The following is a 21,468-nucleotide window of genomic DNA, read 5'->3' on the forward strand; positions in this document are numbered from 1 at the left end:
CGTTGTCTATAGACTGCTCTTGACGTTGTCTATAGACTGCTCTTGACGTTGTCTATACACTGCTCTTGACGTTGTCTATACACTGCTCTTGACGTTGTCTTTTGACTGCTCTTGACGTTGTCTTTTGACTGCTCACGACGTTGTCTTTTGACTGCTCTTGGCGTTGTCTATAGACTGCTCTTGACGTTGTCTATAGACTGCTCTTGACGTTGTCTATAGACTGCTCTTGACGTTGTCTTTTGACTGCTCACGACGTTGTCTTTTGACTGCTCACGACGTTGTCTTTTGACTGCTCTTGACGTTGTCTATAGACTGCTCTTGGCGTTGTCTATAGACTGCTCTTGGCGTTGTCTATAGACTGCTCTTGGCGTTGTCTATAGACTGCTCTTGATGTTGTCTATAGACTGCTCTTGACGTTGTCTATAGACTGCTCTTGACGTTGTCTACAGACTGCTCTTGGCGTTGTCTATAGACTGCTCTTTGTGTTGTCTATAGACTGCTCTTGGCGTTGTCTATATACTGCTCTGCTGTTCATGGCATCATCGCTCACTGTTGTTTTATTACATTCTGTGTCATGGAGCTCGCTATTACTATCTATATACAGCATTTCTTTATGAAGACCATTTCAGAGCAGAATATAAAATGTACATTAACATGAATTATTTTAACATTAAGAAACTTAGACAGCAGATTTTAGGAAGCTGTTATCTTCCTTTTTGATTGTATTTGTATTGTTGATTATGACATAACCATGCCCTTAAGATCCGTTACCATACACATGCACATATAAGAAAAATATATTAGTCAATGCTGTTATTATCATGTCAGGTAATGGAAATACAGAGTGTGGTTTGTAACCAATGGGTTAGTACATGCGTTCACTGGGTCATTTTGAATTGCTTTGTTATTATCAATATGCTGTTCACAGCTGCGGTGAAACCGTCAAACCCAAGCATCCCCTTACTTCAGACAGAGCTCCTGAAGGGGAGAGGCTGCAAATGGAACTCTGGTCCAACTCTGAATAGAATCATAGTCAATTCTATCAGTTTCTGCAGGGCAAGGATAAAACCCTATGGCTGTTCCATTTGAGAATGTTCTATTCTCTTATTACAGATTTTTAGAGAACAGATGTATTTGTTAGTCACGTGAAATCAATTCTAGATATTCAACAGGGACCAAGTTCAGGTTTGACTATTAGAAATCGTGAGAAATGTAGAATATATTTTATTAATTTATTGATTGCTCTGTATGCTTTGTGGACAAAGTTTTTTTTTTTTAAATCAGTTTATGTTTGAGATGTCGATGTGTTGTACTGATTTTAGTCTATAAGTTATGCTAGATACAGGCGGCCAACTAGGGAGCAACAGTGAGTATGTATGCTGAAATATCTGGATGTGTTTGGTGCTCTCTGATATGTGCTTTTGTCCTCCGAATCTAATCAACAAGAAGGCTTTTAGTCTAATTGTTTGTCAGATAATTTTGCTTTATTACTTTCAGTACATTCCTGCTTTTATTTATCATTATATTGCGATTGTAACGAGTGTATATAACATTCATTCATATACAGTGAATTCAGAAAGTATTCAGACCGCCTGCATTTTTCCACATTCTGTTACGTTACAGACTTATTCTGAAATTGATTTAATTGTTTTTTTCCTTCATCAATCTACACACAATACCCCATAATGAAAATGTAACATTTGACGTACCTTTGGCAGCGATTACAGCCTTGAGTCTTCTTGGGTATGACGTTACAAGCTTAGCACACCTGTGTTTGGGGAGTTTCTCTCATTCTCTCTGTAGATCCTCTCAAGCTCTGTCAGGTTGGATGGGGAGCGTTGCTGCACAGGTATTTTCAGATCTCTCCAGAGATGTTCGATCGGGTTCAAATCTGGGCTCTGGATGGGCCACTCAAGGACATTCAGAGACTTGTCCCAAAGCCACTCATGCGTGTCTTGGCTGTGTGTTAGGGTGGTTGTCCTGTTGGAAGATGAACCTTCGCCCCAGTCTGAGGTTCTGAGTCCTCTGGAGCAGGTTCTCATCAAAGATCTCTCTACTTTGCTCTGTTCAACTTTCTCCCCATCCTGACTAGTCTCCCAGTATCTGCCGCTGAAAACAATTCCCACAGCATGATGCTGCCACCACCATGCTTCACCATAGGGATGGTGCCAGTTTTCCTCCAGACATGACGCTTGGCATTCAGGCCAAAGAGTTCAATATTGGTTTCATCAGACCAGAGAATCTTGTTTCTGATGGTCTGAGAGTCTTAACGTGCCTTTTGGCAAACTCCAAGCGGGCTGTTGTGCCTTTTACTGAGGAGTGGCTTCTGTCTGGCCACTCTACCATAAAGGCCTGATTGGTGGAATGCTGCAGAAATAGTTGTCCTTCTGGAAGGTTCTCCCATCTCCATAGAGGAACTCTGGAGCTCTGTCTGAGTGACCATCGGGTTCTTGGTCACCTCCCTGACCAAGGCCCTTCTTCCTCGATTGCTCAGTTTGGCCAGGCGGCCAGCTTTAGGAAGAGTCTTGGTGGTTCCAAACTTCTTCCATTTAAGAATGATGGAAGCCACTGTGTTCTTGGGGACCTTGAATGCTGCATACATTTTTTGGTACCCTTCCCCAGATTTGTGCCTGAACACGATCCTGTCTCGGAGCTCTATAGACAATTCCTTTGACCTCATGGCTTGGTTTTTGCTCTGACATGCACTGTCAACTGTGGGACCTTATATTGACAGTTGTGTGCCTTTCCAAATCATGTCCAATCCATTGAATTTACCACAGGTGGACTCCAAGTTGTAGAAACATCTCAAGGATGATCAAAGGGAAACAGGATGCACCTGAGTTCAGTTACAAGTCTCATAAGCAAAAGGTCTGAATACTTATGTAAATAAGGTATTTATTTATTTATTTTTTAATACATTTGCAACAATTTCTAAACCTGTTTTCGTTTTGTCATTATGGGGTATTGTGGAACATTTTGTATTTAATTAATTTTAGAATAAGGCTGTAACGTAACAAAATTGGGCAAAAGTCAAGGGTCTGAATACTTTCCGAATGCATGGCATATAAAATATATATATATCTAATGATTGAGTTCATCTTTAGTCGATGAATGGGGATTTTATATATATATAATATAAAACTTTTTCTCCCTTCCTTGCCAAGTTTTGGTGGTGGTTGTTCGGTTTTCCGCACTGTGAGTGCCCATGATCTGCTGTATACTGTTCTGGATGTAAATGTTTGTTGGGATGAGGTTGTTCACTGGATGGAGACAGAAGTATCCCTGTTCACTGTACACCTGGGTTCAAAAAGTACTTGAAAGCATTCGCTCGAGTCTGGCTGGAGTGACAGGTGGGTGGATTTTGCACTTGTGGGACTCTTCTATTGTGCCAGGTAAGCTAAATCAAATACTATTTGAATCCAGGTCTGGTTCTCTGTGCTGTTACCTTGTTCTGGTAGTGTATACTCTACCAGTTTAGTTCTGCCACCCATGGCTTTGATCAATCAGTCTGTTTAGGCCATATTATTCCATTTAATTTGTTTTAATATCCCCACTGAATAGTGATGCTTTTCACACGGGATGGAGTAAAAATCAATTTAAAAAGGCCTGTTTCTTTGTGTTATTTATTGGATAAGTAAGAGACAATGCTGTTTTTAGAAATATGCTCATATGATATGCAACACTGGTGATCGCCCATACATGCTATTCAATTCATCTGGTGGTATTGGTTGTTTGTTTATCTCACCTGTTTTGGTAGTTCAATTTATAGGATGTTTTTATTGATTGATTGCTTAGATACTTACCTGTGTTGTTTTCTTGTATTGTTATGTTGGTCTGTTGCAAAGTGCCTTCCCAATACTGATTGTGCACAGCAGTAGATTTGAAATGCGAGATGAAAAAGGACCTATTTCTCTAAATGGTCAATCATGCGCAAAGTGAATTGCAATGACACTTTTGTACACATAACATGCACACAAAGAAGATGTACATTTGTATATGTATGTTGGTATTTTATCATTGTACTTGTCAAGATTCTTCAACTTTAAACATGTTTAAGTTACATGTTTTATTAAACCTTTGGACATATTTCAATATAAGCATACTTTTCTATAGATGTCTGTTTTTGTACACTGTTTTTGAGTCTGTCATCTCTGTCTGATTGATACAGAGTTGGGGATGAATTAAATATGTATTTGAAACTGTTCCTGAGTGTGTTATTGTGCCATAGTTTTGGATTTACTTTTGATTTACTTTTCATGACACATCATGGTTCACTTATTTAGCCATGTCTCTTTATTTTTACTCCCAGACAGTCAAACTGCACAGACATCTGCTACATACTGGTGGTGACATTCAGGTGTTGGAAAGGACAGACAGATATGTCATTCTTTCCCAGGAATATTGTTTTGTTTTCAGTGTCATGTCATTGGGGTTGATGTCATTGCAGGTTTCAATAAGTTAATAAATACCACACTGACATCAGAAATGGTATTGATCTAATAGGTTTACAGTCAAATGAAATAGAGGGCCCTAATCTAGTGTCTTGTATAATCAATGATAATATACCATATTGAATCGACATGTTATATCAAGTAGTCCTTACCTAAACATATGTTTCACTTGCATTTCACTTGCATTTCCAGACACAGATTAAGCATAGCATGTATTTTTTTTTAGTCCAGGACTAGGCTTCATCTGTTTCCAGGAAACTGGTCCATTGTTTTAAGCTGTGCTAACATAATTGCAAAAGGGTTTTCGAATGATCAATTAGCCTTTTAAAATGATAAACTTGGATTAGTGAACACAACGCGAACACAACGTGCCAATGGAACACAGGAGTGATGGTTGCTGATAATGGGCCTCTGTACTCCTATGTAGATATTCCATTAAGAATCTGCCATTTCCAGCTACAATAGTCATTTACAACATTATCATTGTATTTCTGATCAATTTGATGTTATTTTAATGGACAAAAAAAAATGTTTTTCTTTCAAAAACAAGGACATTTCTAAGTGACCCCAAACTTTTGAACGGTAGTGTATACTGTATATACAAATGTTCTCAAAATGTTGTTTCCAAAACAAAGTCAGCCTTTTCGGTGTCTGTCCCCCTATTCTTGTAGTTGAGTTTGTTAAAGTCCTCCATGATCTCCACCATGCTCTTGCCTTTGGTCTCTGGGATGAAGTAGAGCATGAACGCTGAGCTGAACATGCAGTATGCCACAAAGACCAGGAAGCAGAACTGGCCTAGAGCATCCTACATGGGCACATGAATAATGTTAAATATCAACAGATAACTCACTGACCAGACAGACAGTAGGATCTCAGAGATATAAAACCGTCAGGGAATGGTAGTCGTTCGGATCACTGATATTAAGTGTGTTTATGTTGACTTGGAGCAGTATCTTACCACTATGTAGGGGAAGAACATCCCAATGAGGAACAGGCCTAGCCAGTTGACAGAGCCGCTGATGACGTAAGCGGACGGTCTCCAGGCCTGCAGGAAGAGATCTGCAGGGAGGGCCATGGACACCCCGGCTAGAAAGATACGAGTACTGTGACAACCAGCTCAGCCTGGCATTAGCTCACTCAATTCCAAATACTCCGAACTGGAATCGTACACACCAAAATGTGACATAATACAAAAGACATTTATAAGCATAGAGTACTCACAAGGTCCTAGTCCATAAACACAGATGACAGAGAAGATGAGGGCGATGTTAACATAAGGGAACCATGAAAACAGGTCCTGTTGAGAGAGAAAGGACTGTGTTAGTTCTCATGTCAGCTGACACAGAAACCCTAAGTGTTGGATTACCTTGATGGACAGCATAACAACAAGGATGGACATGATGACTCCCATCAACAGGTAGCCATAGCCCATCAGCATCTTCCTGCCCGCACGGTCTATCAACAGAGACTGGGACACAACAAGGACAGGAGGTCAATATGGCCACTAAAACAAATGTTATTGTATTGTTCAGTTACAGACAGTGATGTTATTCTCCACTATGACCTCCAGTATGTTATGGTACTCACACAGAGACTGATGGAGATGAGTTCTGTTGCTCCGATGCCAATGGACAGGTAGTGCATATTGTCCTCTGCTACTCCAGATTCACGGAAGATGTCAAAAGCGTAAAAATAAATCTATAGAACAAATTCTGGGTCAATGTGGAGAAGATGAGATGAAAGGAGAATGACAAGATAATATAGAGAACGAGAGGGCTCCCACTTGCAACAGTTACAAGCATTTCTTCTGAAAAAGGAAGGGAATGGATCACCTCTTCACTTCTACGTAGAATGCAGAATAACCTCATCAGGGAAATACAACCTACTGACATTGAACTCGTGACTAAAGGTAGATTCAGTAATGTTGCAGTAAAGATAGATAGAGTAAAAACAGACTCACTGCGTTAATACCACAAAACTGAACACAGGCACAGGGGATGACCAGAGCCAGCACTTGCCACCTGACACAGCGAGAAGTCAGCACTTCCCACACTGTCTTAGACTTCTGGCCCTGCATGCTCTCCCTCTCCTTCTCCATGTCATCCATCTCCATCTTCAGGTCATCCTCCTGCCACAGCCACTGCAGGGCTATGACAACAACATGCACACAAATCACGTTATTCAACAGCAACATCATATACACACCTCTTCTCGCCATCTCTGATGATATGATGTGTACGGATGTGTTATATTATATGTGTACTGTTATGTTGTACATTATGAAGTGTATTCTGTGTTTGATTATTGTATGGTTTAGATTTGATCCAGGGACATTCTTCCCCCAAAGCCAGCATAACAGATAAAATAAAAATGTCTCACATTATGCATACCTTTTTTTGAGCCCTCTGTGTCGCCTTTGTCGATGTACAGGTAGCGAGGTGCTTCTGGGAAAAAGAGCAGGGTCACAAACTGGATGATGGCAGGGAGGCCACCAAGGGCCATCAGCCAGGGCCACATGTCATCTGTACCCATCACCTCCCTACAGAGAGACAGGAAGGGAAAGGGAGAGAGCGAGAGAGAGAGAGACGGAGATGGGGGAAGGGGGGGCAGAAAGACAGAGGGAGAGACTTGGTAAGAAATGATTAATTTCAACCATACTGTGTCTTTCTTCCATCCTCATTCCATCGTTGATACTTGAACATCAATATTGTTCCTTATTAGAATACATTATTTGTGTTTCACATCATTTTTCTATCCAGCTTCTGTCAAAATGTTGATGTTTTTGTCATAGAGAGCTTTGCCATACACTTGTATGTTGTGCTCCAAAATTATTCAATTTCTGGTAATTTGTCAGATGAGCTGTTCAGAGTATGTACTTCTGCCCAGCCGGACCGGGACAGTGGAATCCAGTGCATATGACAATGAGGCTGGTCCGAGGTTCAGCGTGGGTCAACTGGAACATTCAAATCAAATCAAATCACATTTTATTGGTCACATACACAGGTTTAGCAGATGTTATTGCAGGTGTAGCGAAAGGCTTGTGTTCTAGCTCCAACAGCGCAGTAATATCTAACAAGTAACATCTAACAATTTCACAATACACACAAATCTACTAAGTAAATTAATGGAATTAAGAATATATAAATATATGGACGGGCAATGTCAGAGCGACATAGACTAAGATACAGTAGAATAGAATTGAATAGGATACAGTATATACATATGAGATGAGTAATGTAAAATATGTAAACATTATTAAAGTGACTAGTAATCCATTATTAAAGTGGCCAGTGATTTCAAGTCTATGTATATAGGCAGCAGCCTCTATAATGTGCTAGTGATGGCTATTTAACAGTCTGAAGAACTTGAGATAGAAGCTGTTTTTCAGTCTCTCGGTCCCAGCTTTGATGCACCTGTACTAGCCTTCTGGATGATAGTGGGGTGAACAGGAAGTGGCTTGGGTGGTTGTTGTCCTTGATTATATTTTTGGCCTTCCTGTGACATCGGGTGCTGTAGGTGTCCTGGAGGGCAAGTAGTTTGTCCCTGGCGATGCATTGGGCAGACCGCACCACCCTCTGGAGAGCCCTGCGGTTGCGGGCGGTGCAGTTGCCGTACCAGGAGGTGATATAGCCCAACAGGATGTGCCTTCTTCACCACACTGTCTGTGTGGGTGGTCCAGTTCAGTTTGTCAGTGATGTGTATGCCAAGGAACTTGAAGCTTTCCACCTTCTCCACTGCTGTCCCGTCAATGTGGATAGGTGGGTGCTCCCCCTGCTGTTTCCTGAAGTCTACGATAAACTCCTTTGTTTTGTTGACGTTGAGTGAGAGGTTATTTTCCTGGCACCACAGTCCCAGAGCCCTCATCTCCTCCCTGTAGGCTGTCTCATCATTGTTGGTAATCAAGCCTACTACTGTTGTGTCGTCTGCAAACTTGATGATTGAGTTGGAGGCGTGCGTGGCCACACAGTCATGGGTGAATAGGGAGTACAGGAGGGGGATGAGCATGAAGGGGATTTCACTGAACAGTGTGAACTCTGGAAGGGTGGATGTAATCTATGTAACTGTGCTGTGACTGTGGGTTCTGAGGATGTGTGTTAAGGTGTTATGAACATGAACCAATGCAGCCTGGTCAACTATGCTGACCGCTGAGCACAACACAGAGGTCAGAATGCTTGACCAGGCTAGAACAACTGATAATTAAGAGGGTAAACTAACCTGAGAACAAGGGTTAGGGGGTTAAGTAACAAGGGTACTGACTTGATGCCAACAATCTGACCCATGACCTTCCCTAAGCCAATAAAGATGGAGCTAGTGAGGGTCAGGAATCCTCTCAGCTTCTTAGGTGAACTCTCGCCCAAGTACATCAGGTGCACACTCAGCCCCATGCCTGAGAGAGAGGAGGACGAGAGAGAGGAGGGAGAGGTGTAAGGCAGGAGATATAGAGAAAGAGTGAAATAAAGATAGAGAGAGAAAGAAAGAGAGAGGGGGGAGAGATGGAGGGAAGAGCGTTACAAGAGAAGTAAAAATTTAAATAATACTGCAGGATGCTCCCATGTTCCCACATAGAGTAGACTATACACACAAAGAGGAAAAAACAAAGCACAAAACACATACCAACATTATATCCATAGAGAAATCTGCCCAGCAGGATCATCTCAAAGGACTTGGACATGAGACTGAATACCATCAGTAGAGCAGCTACAAGGGCCACTATGTTGTTGAACAGCAGGGCTTTCTTCCTGCAAAACAGAAGAGTGTGTGTGTGTGTGTGTGTGTGTGTGTGTGTGTGTGTGTGTGTGTGTGTGTGTGTGTGTGTGTGTGTGTGTGTGTGTGTGTGTGTGTGTGTGTGTGTGTGTGTGTGTGTGTGTGTGCGTGGCCCTAAGTGTCTTACCGGCCGTAGGTGACAGGGAGACTGCCACTGTGGATAGCCCCGACCCATCCTCCTAGACTAAACACAGATACGATGAAAGACCAGATGAGCATGTTGGTGGAATCGTCTACTGGAACCTCATACCTCCCCAGCCAGGTCTGGTTCACAAAGCTCTGTATGTGCTACATACAGACAGGGAGAGAGAGAATGGATTTCACCTGTCCAGTTTAGTTAATGTCAGTGCAGATGGACGAAGCCACTATAGAGTATTGAGATTGACCCTGAGTTTTGGCAAGTAAGCTCACTTATAAATCAGGGTTGGGTGGATTACTTGAGAAATGTAATCAGTTGCTGTTTATAGATTACATGACAATAATAGTAATTCGTAATGTAATTCATTGGATTACTCAAAATAAATAACATTATCTAATTTCTTTGGGATTACTTCCTTCATTAACCAGCATCTGCCTCTTCAGTTTATGCTGCAGACCGATCAATTTCCTCTAACTCTGCCCACCCAACTCCCCAGCATCTTTGGGTAAGTGCTGGCTCAGCTGCCTGCTGCCTCTGCTTGATAACATGGCATTACTGCTAAAAGGTCAGCTTCACTGTCAAATAGATTGTGGTCAGTAAAACAGTAAATAGTCGTTTGAATATCTTAGACACCCTTAACATAAAAGGCTGGTATGATAAAGACTCCAATAGACAGATGTAACAGATCCAAGAGAAAACAGATTATTTCATGAGTTGGATGACTTAAGTCTGTCGTTCTGAATTAAAGTGCTCCAAATTTCTTGTTGTTTTGGGTCAGTCGGTAGTCGGTGAAATTTAAAGATGTGTCGTTTGGAGTCCAACCGGCAGTACGGTACACAGCAGGTTACTCTGGATATGATGGCGTGCCGGGCTGTTGTGTCGGCTCAGGACCCTGCATTTCATCTCACTCAGTCAGTGTTTACCTCAAACGTTTTGAATTTACCCCCCTATGAGTATACAATGTCATAACATAAAATAGTCTAGACTTTATTTTCTCTATCTTTATTATCATGAAATAGCCTACCCCAAAGATGTCATGAGTCATCTTACACTATGTAGAATTGCCCAAACATTTCTATGGCCCCCAAATGAAATACAATTATGATGCTATATTTAACGTATCTCAATGAGCAGTAATTAAAGTATGCCCAAATGCAGGGACCTGTCAGCATTCTTGACGTCCACTTCTTCCAAGTTTTGCTGGTGCAACTACTTATTTAAATCTGATATGCCTAGTTGTCTTTGCAAAAGAACGCATTGAGGCATTTTCCTGGACAGTGTTTATTTTAAGTCATAAAACTTTTGAAAAGGCTATATTGAAACGCCCTTTGCCTCAAGTATTTTGTTTTGTTTGTCCTTTCAGTACTTCAAACCAACATTCAAAGCATTCTGAATACTCCTGACTTGTGCTTTTATTGAATTTAATTTTAACTCTGGTCACAGGCCTCAGAATTGACCAATTAATAGCTGTTTTACAAAAAAAAAGCATGTGCTCATAGACCTTAGTGCCGCTTTTGACACCATCAATTACCACATTATTTTGGAGAGATTGGAAACCTTAGTTGGTCTACACAGACAAGTTCTTGCCAGTTTAGATCTCATCTGTCGAAAATATATCAGTTTGTCTCTGTGGATAGTTTGTCCTCTAACAAATAAATTGTACATTTCGGTGTTCCTCAAGGTTCTGTTTTAGGACCACTATTGTTTTCAGTAAATATATCTTGGTGATGTCATTTGAAAACACAATGTCAACTCACACAGCTGTACATTTCGATGAAACATGGTGAAGCCCCAAAATTGCCTACCCTGGAAGCCTGTGTTTCAGACATGAGTAAGTGGATGGTGGCAAATGTTTTACTTTTAAACAGAGATGCCTGTTCTAGGTCCCAAGAAACAAAGAGATCAATAGATCTGATCTGACAATTAGTCTTGACGGTTGTACAGTCGTCTCAAATAAAACTGGGAAGAACCTCAGTATTACTCTGGATCCTGATCTCTCTTTTGACGAACATATCAAGAATATTTCAAGGACAGCTTTTTTCCATCTTCGTAACATTGCAAAAACTGGACACTTTTAGTCCAAAAATGATGCAGAAAAGCTAATCCATGCTTTTGTCCCTTCTAGACTAGACTACTGCAATGCTCGGATAAAACATTAAATAAACTTCAGTTAATGCTAAATATGTCTTTTAGAATCTTGACTAGAACCCCAACATTTGATCGTATTACTCCAGTGTTATCCTCTCTACACTGGCTTACTGTTATGGCTTGGGGTGATTTCAAGGTTTTACTGCTAACCTACAAAGCATTACATGGACTTGCTCCTAACTATCTCTCCGATTTGGTCCTGCCGTACATACCTACATGTACGCTACATTCACAAGACGCAGGCCTCCTTATTATCCCTAGAATTTATTAGCAAACAGCAGGAGGCTTAAGCTTTCTCATACAGAGATCAATTTTTATGGAATGGTCTGCCTATCCATGTGAAAGACACAGACTCGGTGTCGACATTTAAGTCTTTACTGAAGACTCATCTCTTCATTAGGTCCTATGATTGAGTGTAGCCTGGTCCAAGGGTGCTAAGGTGAACAGCAAGGCACTGGAATGATGAACCGCCATTACTGTTTCTGCCTGGCCGGCTCCCCTCTCTCCACTAGGATTCTCTGCCTCTGACCCTATTAAGGAGGCCGAGTCACTGGCTTACTAATGCCCTTTACATGCCGTCCCTAGGAGGGGTGCGTCATGTCATGCCAGGCTTTTTTGCACTATACTCGACTTGAGTGAGTTGAGTCACTGATGTGATCTGCCTGTATGGTCTTGCGCCCCCTCGGCTCGTGCAGTGGAGGAGATTGTCGTGGGCTATAGTCAGCCTCGTCTCAGGGTAGTAAGTTAGTGGTCTGTTGATATCCCTCTAGTGGTGTGGGGGCTGTGCTTTGGCAAAGTGGGTGGGGTTATATCATGCCTGGTTAGTCCTGTCCGGGGGTGTCGTCGGACGGGGCCACAGTGTCCCCCGATCCCCCCGTCTCAGCCTCCAGTATCTATGCTGCAATAGTCTATGTGCCGGGGGGCTAGGGTCAGTCTGTTATATCTGGAGTAATTCTCCTGTCTTATCTGGTGTCCTGTGTGAATCTAAGTATGCTCCCTCTAATTCTCTTTCTCCCTCCCCTCCCCTCCCGGAGGACGTGAGCCCTAGGACCATGCCTCAGGACTACCTGGCCTGATGACTCCTGGCTGTCCCCAGTCCACCTGGTCGTGCTTCTGCTCCAGTTTCAACTGTTCTGCCTGAGGCTATGAAAACCTGACCTGTTCAGTACATGTGCAACCTTGTCCCAGACCTGCTGTTTTAGACTCCCTCTCTTTCTCTGTCTTGATCCCTTTCACTCTCTTTCTCTCTCTTTCTCTCTCTACAGCACCTGCTGATGTGACATCTGAATGGTCGGCTATGAAAAGCCAAATTACATTTACTCCTGATTATTATTTGACCCTGCTGGTCATCTATGACCGTTTGAGCATTTTGAAGAACAATCTGGCCTTAATGGCAATGTACTCTTATAATCTTCACCCGGAACAGCCAGAAGAGGACTGGCCACCCATCAGAGCCTAATTCCTCTCCAGGTTTCTTCCTATGTTTCTGCCTTTCTATGGAGTTTTTCCTAGCCACTGTGCTTCTACATCTGCATTGCTTGCTGTTTGAGGTTTTAGGCTGGGATTCTCTGTAAGCACTGGGTGACATCTGCGGATGTAAAAGGGCTTTATAAATACATTTCATTGATTGATTTGATTGATGTTTGGGGCAAATCCGACACAACACATCAATGAGTACAACTCTTCATATTGGTGGTTGCTGCATCATGTTATGGGTATGCTTGTCATCTGCAAGGACTAGGGAGTTTTTTATGATAAAAATAAATGGAATAGAGCTAACAACAAACAAAATCCTAGAGGAAAACCTGGTTCAGTCTACTTTCCAACAGACACTGGGAGACAAATTTACCTTTCAGCAGGACAATAACCTAAACCACAAAGCAAAATATACACTGGAGTTTCTTACCAAGACAACATTGAATGTTCCTGGGTGGCCTAGTTACAGTTTAGACTTAAATCGGTTTGAAAATCTACAGCAAGACTTGAAAATGTCTGTCTAGCAATGATCAACAACCAACTTTACAGAGCTTGAAGAATTAAAACAAATAAAATGAGCAAATATTGCACAATCTAGATGTGCAAAGCTCTTACAGACTTACCCAGAAAGACTCACAGCTGTAATTACTGCCAAAGATGATTCTAACATGCATTGACTCAGGGGGTTGAATACTTATCTAATCAAGATAAATTAGAGTTTTATTCTTCATACTCTTTTACTTTGACATTACAGAGTATTTTGTGTAGATCATTGACAAAAAAATACAATTAAATCCATTTTAATCCCACTTTGTGACACAACAAAATGTGGAAAAAGTATAATTTACCTCGTACCTCTGCACATCGACTCGGTACTGGTACCCTGTGTACTCTCTCTTAGCCAAGATATCGCTACTCATTGTGTATTTATTATTAATTTTATCATTACATGTTATTACTTCTCAATTTAATTTTCTTCCTCTCATTGTTGGGAATGGCCCATAACTTAGTATTTCACTGTGAATGACGTAAATATTCATTTCCACAAAGTTTGCTGCTTCAGTGTCTTTAGATATTTTTGTCAGATGTTACTATGGAATACTGAAGTATAATTACAAGCATTTCATAAGTGTCAAAGACTTGTATTGACAATTACATGAAGTTCATGCAAAGAGTCAAAATTTGCAGTGTTGACCCTTCTTTTTCAAGACCTCTGCAATCCGCCCTGGCATGCTGTCAATTAACTTCTGAGCCACATCCTGACTGATGGCAGCCAATTTTGGAAATAATCAATGCTTGGAGTTTGTCAGAATTTGTGGGTTTTTGTTTGTCCATCCGCCTCTTGAGGATTGACCACAAGTTCTCAATGGGATTAAGGTCTGGGGAGTTTCCTGGCCAAAATATCAATGTTTTGTTCCCCGAGCCACTTAGTTATCACTTTTGCCTTATGGCAAGGTGCTCCATCATGCTGGAAAGGCATTGTTCGTCACCAAACTGTTCCTGGATGGTTGGGAGAAGTTGCTCTCTGAGGATGTGTTGGTACCATTCTTTATTCATGGCTGTGTTCTTAGGCAAAATTGTGAGTGAGCCCACTCCCTTGGCTGAGAAGCAACCCCACACATTAATGGTCTCAGGATGCTTTACTGTTGGCATGACACAGGACGGATGGTAGCGCTCACCTTGTCTTCTCCGGCCAAGCTTTTTTCCGGATGCCCCAATCAATCGGAAAGGGGATTCATCAGAGAAAATGACTTTACCCCAGTCCTCAGCAGTCCAATCACCGTACCTTTTGCAGAATATCAGTTTGTCCCTGATGTTATTCCTGGAGAGAAGTGGCTTCTTTGCTGGAGTATATGCAAATATAAAGTATATGCAAGTATATTTTGGAGTATATGCAAATTGCCATCATACAAACTGAGGCAGAAGACTTTGTGAAAATTAATATTTGTGTCATTCTCAGAACTTTTGGCCACGACTGTACATAGTCATTGAACACTGGTCACTTTAATGTTTACATACTGTTTAATCCACTATATGTATATACTGTAAACTCTTAGAAAGAAGCGGAAGAACCCTTTTAGGTTCTAGATAGCATCTTTTTTTCTGAGAGTGTAGTCACCTCTTATCCTGTATAACTACTGCTGTACACACCTATTCATGTACTTTCTATTTATATACTGTCCATACTGTATAGAGATATATAGACACACCATACTATGGACTCTAACATTGCTCGTTCTGATATTTCTTAATTTGACTTTTTTAATTTTGGACTTTTGCATATTGTTTTGTTTTTCTAGGTATTATTACTACACTGCCGGAGCTAGGAACACAAGCATTTAGCTGCACCTGCGATAACATCTGCAAATCTGTGTACGCGACCAATAAACTTTGGTTTGATTTGACCCTGCTTATGATGTCTAAAGCAACATGGTATACTTCAAATACTCCAACAACAGTCCTGTAACCTCAACCCCACCATGTTTCTTTCTGTCTGCTCACATGATATGACAATACACAGTCGGGTCTGTATAAATTGGATTGGAGAAAAAGCTGCTGCTGATGAACTGTTGATCACAGTGCTATCCATTAGGATTAGGTCACTCCCTCCTCTGGCTGGGAAGTGATACGATATCTCCCTGTTCTCCTGGGAAACTGGACACTGTTTACTCTCTCACACTTTGTATGCACCCTGCTGTTTGCACCTTTTGATATACACTCAATTGAAAAATTGCAATACTGTAATACTGTAGTGTCATTGTGACATATCAACGCAATAACAATAATAATAATAGCATTTTCTTACTTTAAAGCTAATTTGTGCTCCTATGTGTCTCAGGTCATATATGTTTTTATTTGTGATATCTTTACAGGCTCAGTCACATGCCAACAGGCAAGGAGGTATCAATCTTAAATCAGATTACGTCTTCACTTTTATCCCTCAATGCTATTCCTCATTATCAAGTTTATATTCAACTCCTTAGAGCTGACCATCAGACAGCTTTCTTACCTCTGCTGGAGAAGACATGATGGAAACTTGCATCCCATATTGAAATGATCCCCCAATTCCCAATACCAATGTCAACAGGTAAAGCCTCCAGTACTGCATCTAGAGTATAAACAAGGATGTTTTACAGTAATCAAGAATTCTAAACTGAGTTACGTCTCAATGAAACATAGAGCAATATTACAGACATGATACAAGTTTGATAGATTACAGTCAACAGTGAAATAAAGTGTGCAAAGTTTTTAACTCAACAATTGTGTTTACATTTTTTTTTGTAATTGTAGGATGTCTCTCAGTATAAACAACATAGGAGTAGAAATGGCAGAGTGCAGAGTCTCTTTTTTAAAACTATTTATTGAATAATTTCAGTATGAGCCTCATCATCAGTTATATGAGTGATGTGTTGTTGTCTTACCAGATCATTGAGTGCTTTTCCCATCTTTCCGTCTGAGGCTCACCTGGATGCTGTCTGGAACAGCAGAACAGGTGGACAGTTGGTTGATCGCCTGCTGCTGCTGAGGGAGAAGGAGGGACACAGACACCAAGGAACATTTATCCCCACCGATACCACAGTCCTGTCCCCGAAACTGTTATTAATCACATCGTCTGGGTTGTAGTGGAAGAAAACCTTGTTGGAGAGGAGGAGGAGAGAAAGAGAAGGATGGGGGGTAGAGAGAGCGCAGATTAGTGATCACTGAACAGTGAGAGGAACAGGACTGAACCAGGAACATCTTACTGGTCCAAACTGGATCTCACCAGATTCCTTCCCACTGATAACAAGCCCTGGCCTTGTGACTCCATCATGTTTGTTTTTACTCCAGTTTGGTATTAGGTTTAATTTTCATAAGAGATGGATGGTTAGGAAGGTGTCTTGATAAAACAGGAATAACTTACTTATTGTTCCGTGAGTCACTGACTGAATACATCAATGTGGAAGCTGAACAGGACAGGTGCTGCCCAGTTCCAGTTTAACATTGAGCACTTTGTAAGGAATAAAGAAAACAGTAATTTCCAAATCTTCTGGTTGATACTGTATGTTTTGTATTGTAAAAATATTGTGCATTGTTTTTAAATTGCCTTTCGATTGTTTGTGTTGTTTTGATTACTGAGTATCAAGCAGTACATTGTCCTGTACTGGTGATTCTTATTGGCAACATTGTCCTGTACTGGTGATTCTTATTGGCAACATTGTCCTGTACTGGTGATTCTTATTGGCAACATTGTCCTGTACTGGTGATTGTTATTGGCAACATTGTCCTGTACTGGTGATTCTTATTGGCAACATTGTCCTGTACTGGTGATTCTTATTGGCAACATTGTCCTGTACTGGTGATTGTTATTGGCAACATTGTCCTGTACTGGTGATTCTTATTGGCAACATTGTCCTGTACTGGTGATTGTTATTGGCAACATTGTCCTGTACTGGTGATTCTTATTGGCAACATTGTCCTGTACTGGTGATTCTTATTGGCAACATTGTCCTGTACTGGTGATTCTTATTGGCAACATTGTCCTGTACTGGTGATTCTTGGCAACATTGTCCTGTACTGGTGATTCTTATTGGCAACATTGTCCTGTACTGGTGATTCTTATTGGCAACATTGTCCTGTACTGGTGATTCTTATTGGCAACATTGTCCTGTACTGGTGATTCTTATTGGCAACATTGTCCTGTACTGGTGATTGTATTGTCCTGTACTGGTGATTCTTATTGGCAACATTGTCCTGTACTGGTGATTCTTATTGGCAACATTGTCCTGTACTGGTGATTCTTATTGGCAACATTGTCCTGTACTGGTGATTCTTATTGGCAACATTGTCCTGTACTGGTGATTGTTATTGGCAACATTGTCCTGTACTGGTGATTCTTATTGGCAACATTGTCCTGTACTGGTGATTCTTATTGGCAACATTGTCTGTACTGGTGATTCTGGCAACATTGATTGTTATTGGCAACATTGTCCTGTACTGGTGATTCTTATTGGCAACATTGTCCTGTACTGGTGATTCTTATTGGCAACATTGTCCTGTACTGGTGATTCTTATTGGCAACATTGTCCTGTACTGGTGATTGTTATTGGCAACATTGTCCTGTACTGGTGATTCTTATTGGCAACATTGTCCTGTACTGGTGATTGTTATTGGCAACATTGTCCTGTACTGGTGATTGTTATTGGCAACATTGTCCTGTACTGGTGATTCTTATTGGCAACATTGTCCTGTACTGGTGATTGTTATTGGCAACATTGTCCTGTACTGGTGATTCTTATTGGCAACATTGTCCTGTACTGGTGATTCTTATTGGCAACATTGTCCTGTACTGGTGATTGTTATTGGCAACATTGTCCTGTACTGGTGATTGTTATTGGCAACATTGTCCTGTACTGGTGATTGTTATTGGCAACATTGTCCTGTACTGGTGATTCTTATTGGCAACATTGTCCTGTACTGGTGATTCTTATTGGCAACATTGTCCTGTACTGGTGATTCTTATTGGCAACATTGTCCTGTACTGGTGATTGTTATTGGCAACATTGTCCTGTACTGGTGATTGTTATTGGCAACATTGTCCTGTACTGGTGATTGTTATTGGCAACATTGTCCCGTACTGGTGATTGTTATTGGCAATAAACTAAAAGAGAATTGATCATTAAAAAGAATAAAGAAACAGGCTAAGGCTTATCTCCAATTATGTACGGTACTTCTGACCTGATATACTAACACAAGATGAGAATAAAACATGTACTTTATCATTCAATAATTTTCATGTGGATACGACAAATATAGTATATCTAGCAGTTGATTTTCATAACTATTATCTAGCGAATGCGATTTAAAAGAATATTGAAAATATGTTTGTTATTATTGCTGTATGTACTGATAGCTATTTACTGATCCAAATTAGATCATTTGATATTCTAATTGTTGGCATATGAATGCACTATTTATTATTTACAAAAACCTGTGATGCTAATTTAGTTGATGATAAAAAAGCCAATGTACCTGACCGATAGTAAAATTTCCTGCCATAATAAAGAACATGCAATGACATGGGGGTATCCCTTTATGTCCCGTGTTTAGCATATTGTGTAATCAGTTAGTTTATATCTAGACAGATACCTTGCATGGTCTTGTTGATTTGGACAAATCTGCGGTCATCATGTTCTTGCCATAACACATGTGTTGATTGAGTTGTCTAAAGGATTTCTATGGAATGGTAGACCACTTGTGACCAAAGAAGAAAGCCTGTAAACACTTATTAACTTAGAAGATCATTTATTTTCCAACGTAACAGAATGATATTAAATTACAACAACAAGAAGATAAATCAAACACATAATTTATTATCACAATCTATTCCAAACAATGAAATAGAACACACCATTTTCAAAATAACAGACAGTTGCATAATAATGATTTGTGAAATTATATATATATATATATATACAGTATAATATTTATCTGAACATACAGTAGCTTTGGATAGAATTGTTTCACCTTGTTAAAATATCATCCACCATATCCTTATGTAACCCTATGATACATGGTGCAGCAGCAGTTGAACTGCACATTTACCTGAACATCATTTTTTTCACCATTCCAAATTTGATAACAATATCATTTCTGACTGATACAACTTTTAAAAATCCTCTCAAGACACATAGGACCCCCGACTAGAATATAGTGACAGGGTTATGACTGATTTCACATCTTTTTTTGGAGTATCTTAATTAACAAAAACTGGTCACAGTAGAATTCAAGAACCGTATTTCATACTAGCTGCTGAAAAGCCACATGGTTCAAATTGACAAGTAAACAGAGTACATGTCACGACTTTCACCGAAGGTGGTTCCTCTCCCTGTTCGGCGTTGGCGTCGCCGGTCTACCAGCCATCACCGATCCTTGTTTCCTTTTCCGTTTGTTTTGTCTTTGGTTCATTCACACCTGGGGCCTGTTGCACAAAAGTAGAATTAAGACATCCGGGATAAATGACTCAGCTGAGCTCAATGAAGCCAAAACATGTGCGTCCAGGCTTAATTGGTTGCACAAAGACCAAGCCAGGATGAGCAGACACGGATTCATTAAGCCAGGTGAAACCAATCCTGGATAGGTGCGCGCTCACGGCTCACTCAAATAGACCCCGCCACAGATCACAGATTAACTGATTTACCATGGCAACTAGAGCCGCGTACTTTTCCCAGTCGGAAGCACAAATCCTCATGGAGGCATACGAGGAGGTAAAAGATATAATTAAGAAGAAAGGCAACACCGCCACAGTGATAAAGCAAAGAGAAAAAGCGTGGCAAAGTATTGCAGACCGCCTGAATGCGTAAGTAGTGCACAATTACACACTCACCGCTCCGCTGAAACATCACAATTACAATTCAAATATTTAATTCACATCTCCAAAAATGCAGTTGTACTGTAATTATGAAACGGTTAAATTTTTTATTGAAATGCACTGCAGATATGAGTGAAATTGTGTAAAGTAACTCCATCACACTGTATAAAGCTATGATAAATTTTTTGATATTTTTACTGAAAACAAGACAAAAATACCAAGTAATTTTTTGCAGTGTGACTCCATTAAATGTGTGTGTGTGTGTGTGTGTGTGTGTGTGTGTGTGTGTAGATTAAACATGAACGGGCCAAAACGGACATGGCAGCAGGTCAAAATCAAATACAAGAACATTCTGCAGAATGGTATGGTCCCTGACTAATATTTAACAAAGCACAAGCATATATTGTACCCAGAAGGTGCCTGCTCACACATTGTCTGTACTGTTTTAGCAGTGAAAAAGAATACCCACAGACAAGGCACGGGTGGTGGGTCACCAAAGGCTGACCTTACCCCAGCAGAGGACATGGCCTTGGAGCTAAATAAAGGCAGGCCCGTCTTAGAGGGGATCCCTGGGGGGAAAGAGACGAGCATAGGTTCCTCCCAAGATGCCACCCGCTTCATTCAAGGTATGTCCTTCCATCTCTACATGGGATACAACCACATTCATATTGAATCAATTTGGACTGTCTGACTTTGGTTTACCTATTGCCTTGCAGTGTCTGGCAGCACTGTGTTCCTGTTAGAGCCACCAGCACAAACACCAGACGATGCTGATCCAGTGAGTACTCCATCAAAGGCATACTGTAGGCCTGGCATGTCTTGTCTACTAGCTTCAATATGAATCCGATTAAATGTGATAGGGTGAAGGCCCCAGTGCAGCAGCAACAGCACATGATGGAGACGATGATGAGGAGGAGACCATCTCTCTGGATTCCAGAAGGCATGAGGTATCATGTTAAGACTGTGAAAGTACTATTTACTCTACAATGGTGAGGAGTCCTCATCAAAATCAAAAAATCTAATTTCTTTTACAGGACCCAGATGCTATACAGTGGGAAAACCAGCCTGGCAACATAGTGCGTATTAATAAAAGGACACCACATCCTGCCAAATTCCAGCTGCGCTAATTGTATTGTGTTCAC

At 40.8% G+C, this 21,468-nt stretch overlaps 1 protein-coding gene across 1 annotated transcript; it reads right to left on the reverse strand.

Annotated features, from left to right (window-relative positions):
• Nucleotides 1-4,952: 4,952 nt before the first annotated feature.
• On the reverse strand, nucleotides 4,953-16,685 carry LOC112255512 (solute carrier family 2, facilitated glucose transporter member 11). Its single transcript, XM_024428495.2, has 12 exons — nucleotides 16,401-16,685; nucleotides 15,989-16,087; nucleotides 9,343-9,503; nucleotides 9,066-9,190; nucleotides 8,709-8,838; nucleotides 6,842-6,990; nucleotides 6,412-6,599; nucleotides 6,039-6,149; nucleotides 5,818-5,919; nucleotides 5,673-5,748; nucleotides 5,410-5,537; nucleotides 4,953-5,256 (listed from the first exon to the last, which is right to left on the reverse strand). Exons 1-12 carry the CDS (start codon nucleotides 16,422-16,424, stop codon nucleotides 5,062-5,064), a joined length of 1,488 nt encoding a protein of 495 aa, XP_024284263.1. The 5' UTR covers nucleotides 16,425-16,685; the 3' UTR covers nucleotides 4,953-5,061.
• Between the last annotated feature and the right edge of the window lie 4,783 nt (nucleotides 16,686-21,468).

The sequence above is a fragment of the Oncorhynchus tshawytscha genome, linkage group LG07, assembly GCF_018296145.1.
Source record: "Oncorhynchus tshawytscha isolate Ot180627B linkage group LG07, Otsh_v2.0, whole genome shotgun sequence".
Classification (NCBI taxonomy): Eukaryota; Metazoa; Chordata; class Actinopteri; order Salmoniformes; family Salmonidae; genus Oncorhynchus; species Oncorhynchus tshawytscha.

Coding starts and splice junctions, on each gene's coding strand:
- LOC112255512 (XM_024428495.2), bottom strand. CDS start 16,424: ATGGGAAAAGCACTCAATGATCTG. Junction 16,088..16,400: donor GAAAAGCACTCAATGATCTG/GTAAGACAACAA, acceptor TTTATACTCTAG/ATGCAGTACTGGAGGCTTTA. Junction 5,257..5,409: donor TGTTCTTCCCCTACATAGTG/GTAAGATACTGC, acceptor GTGCCCATGTAG/GATGCTCTAGGCCAGTTCTG.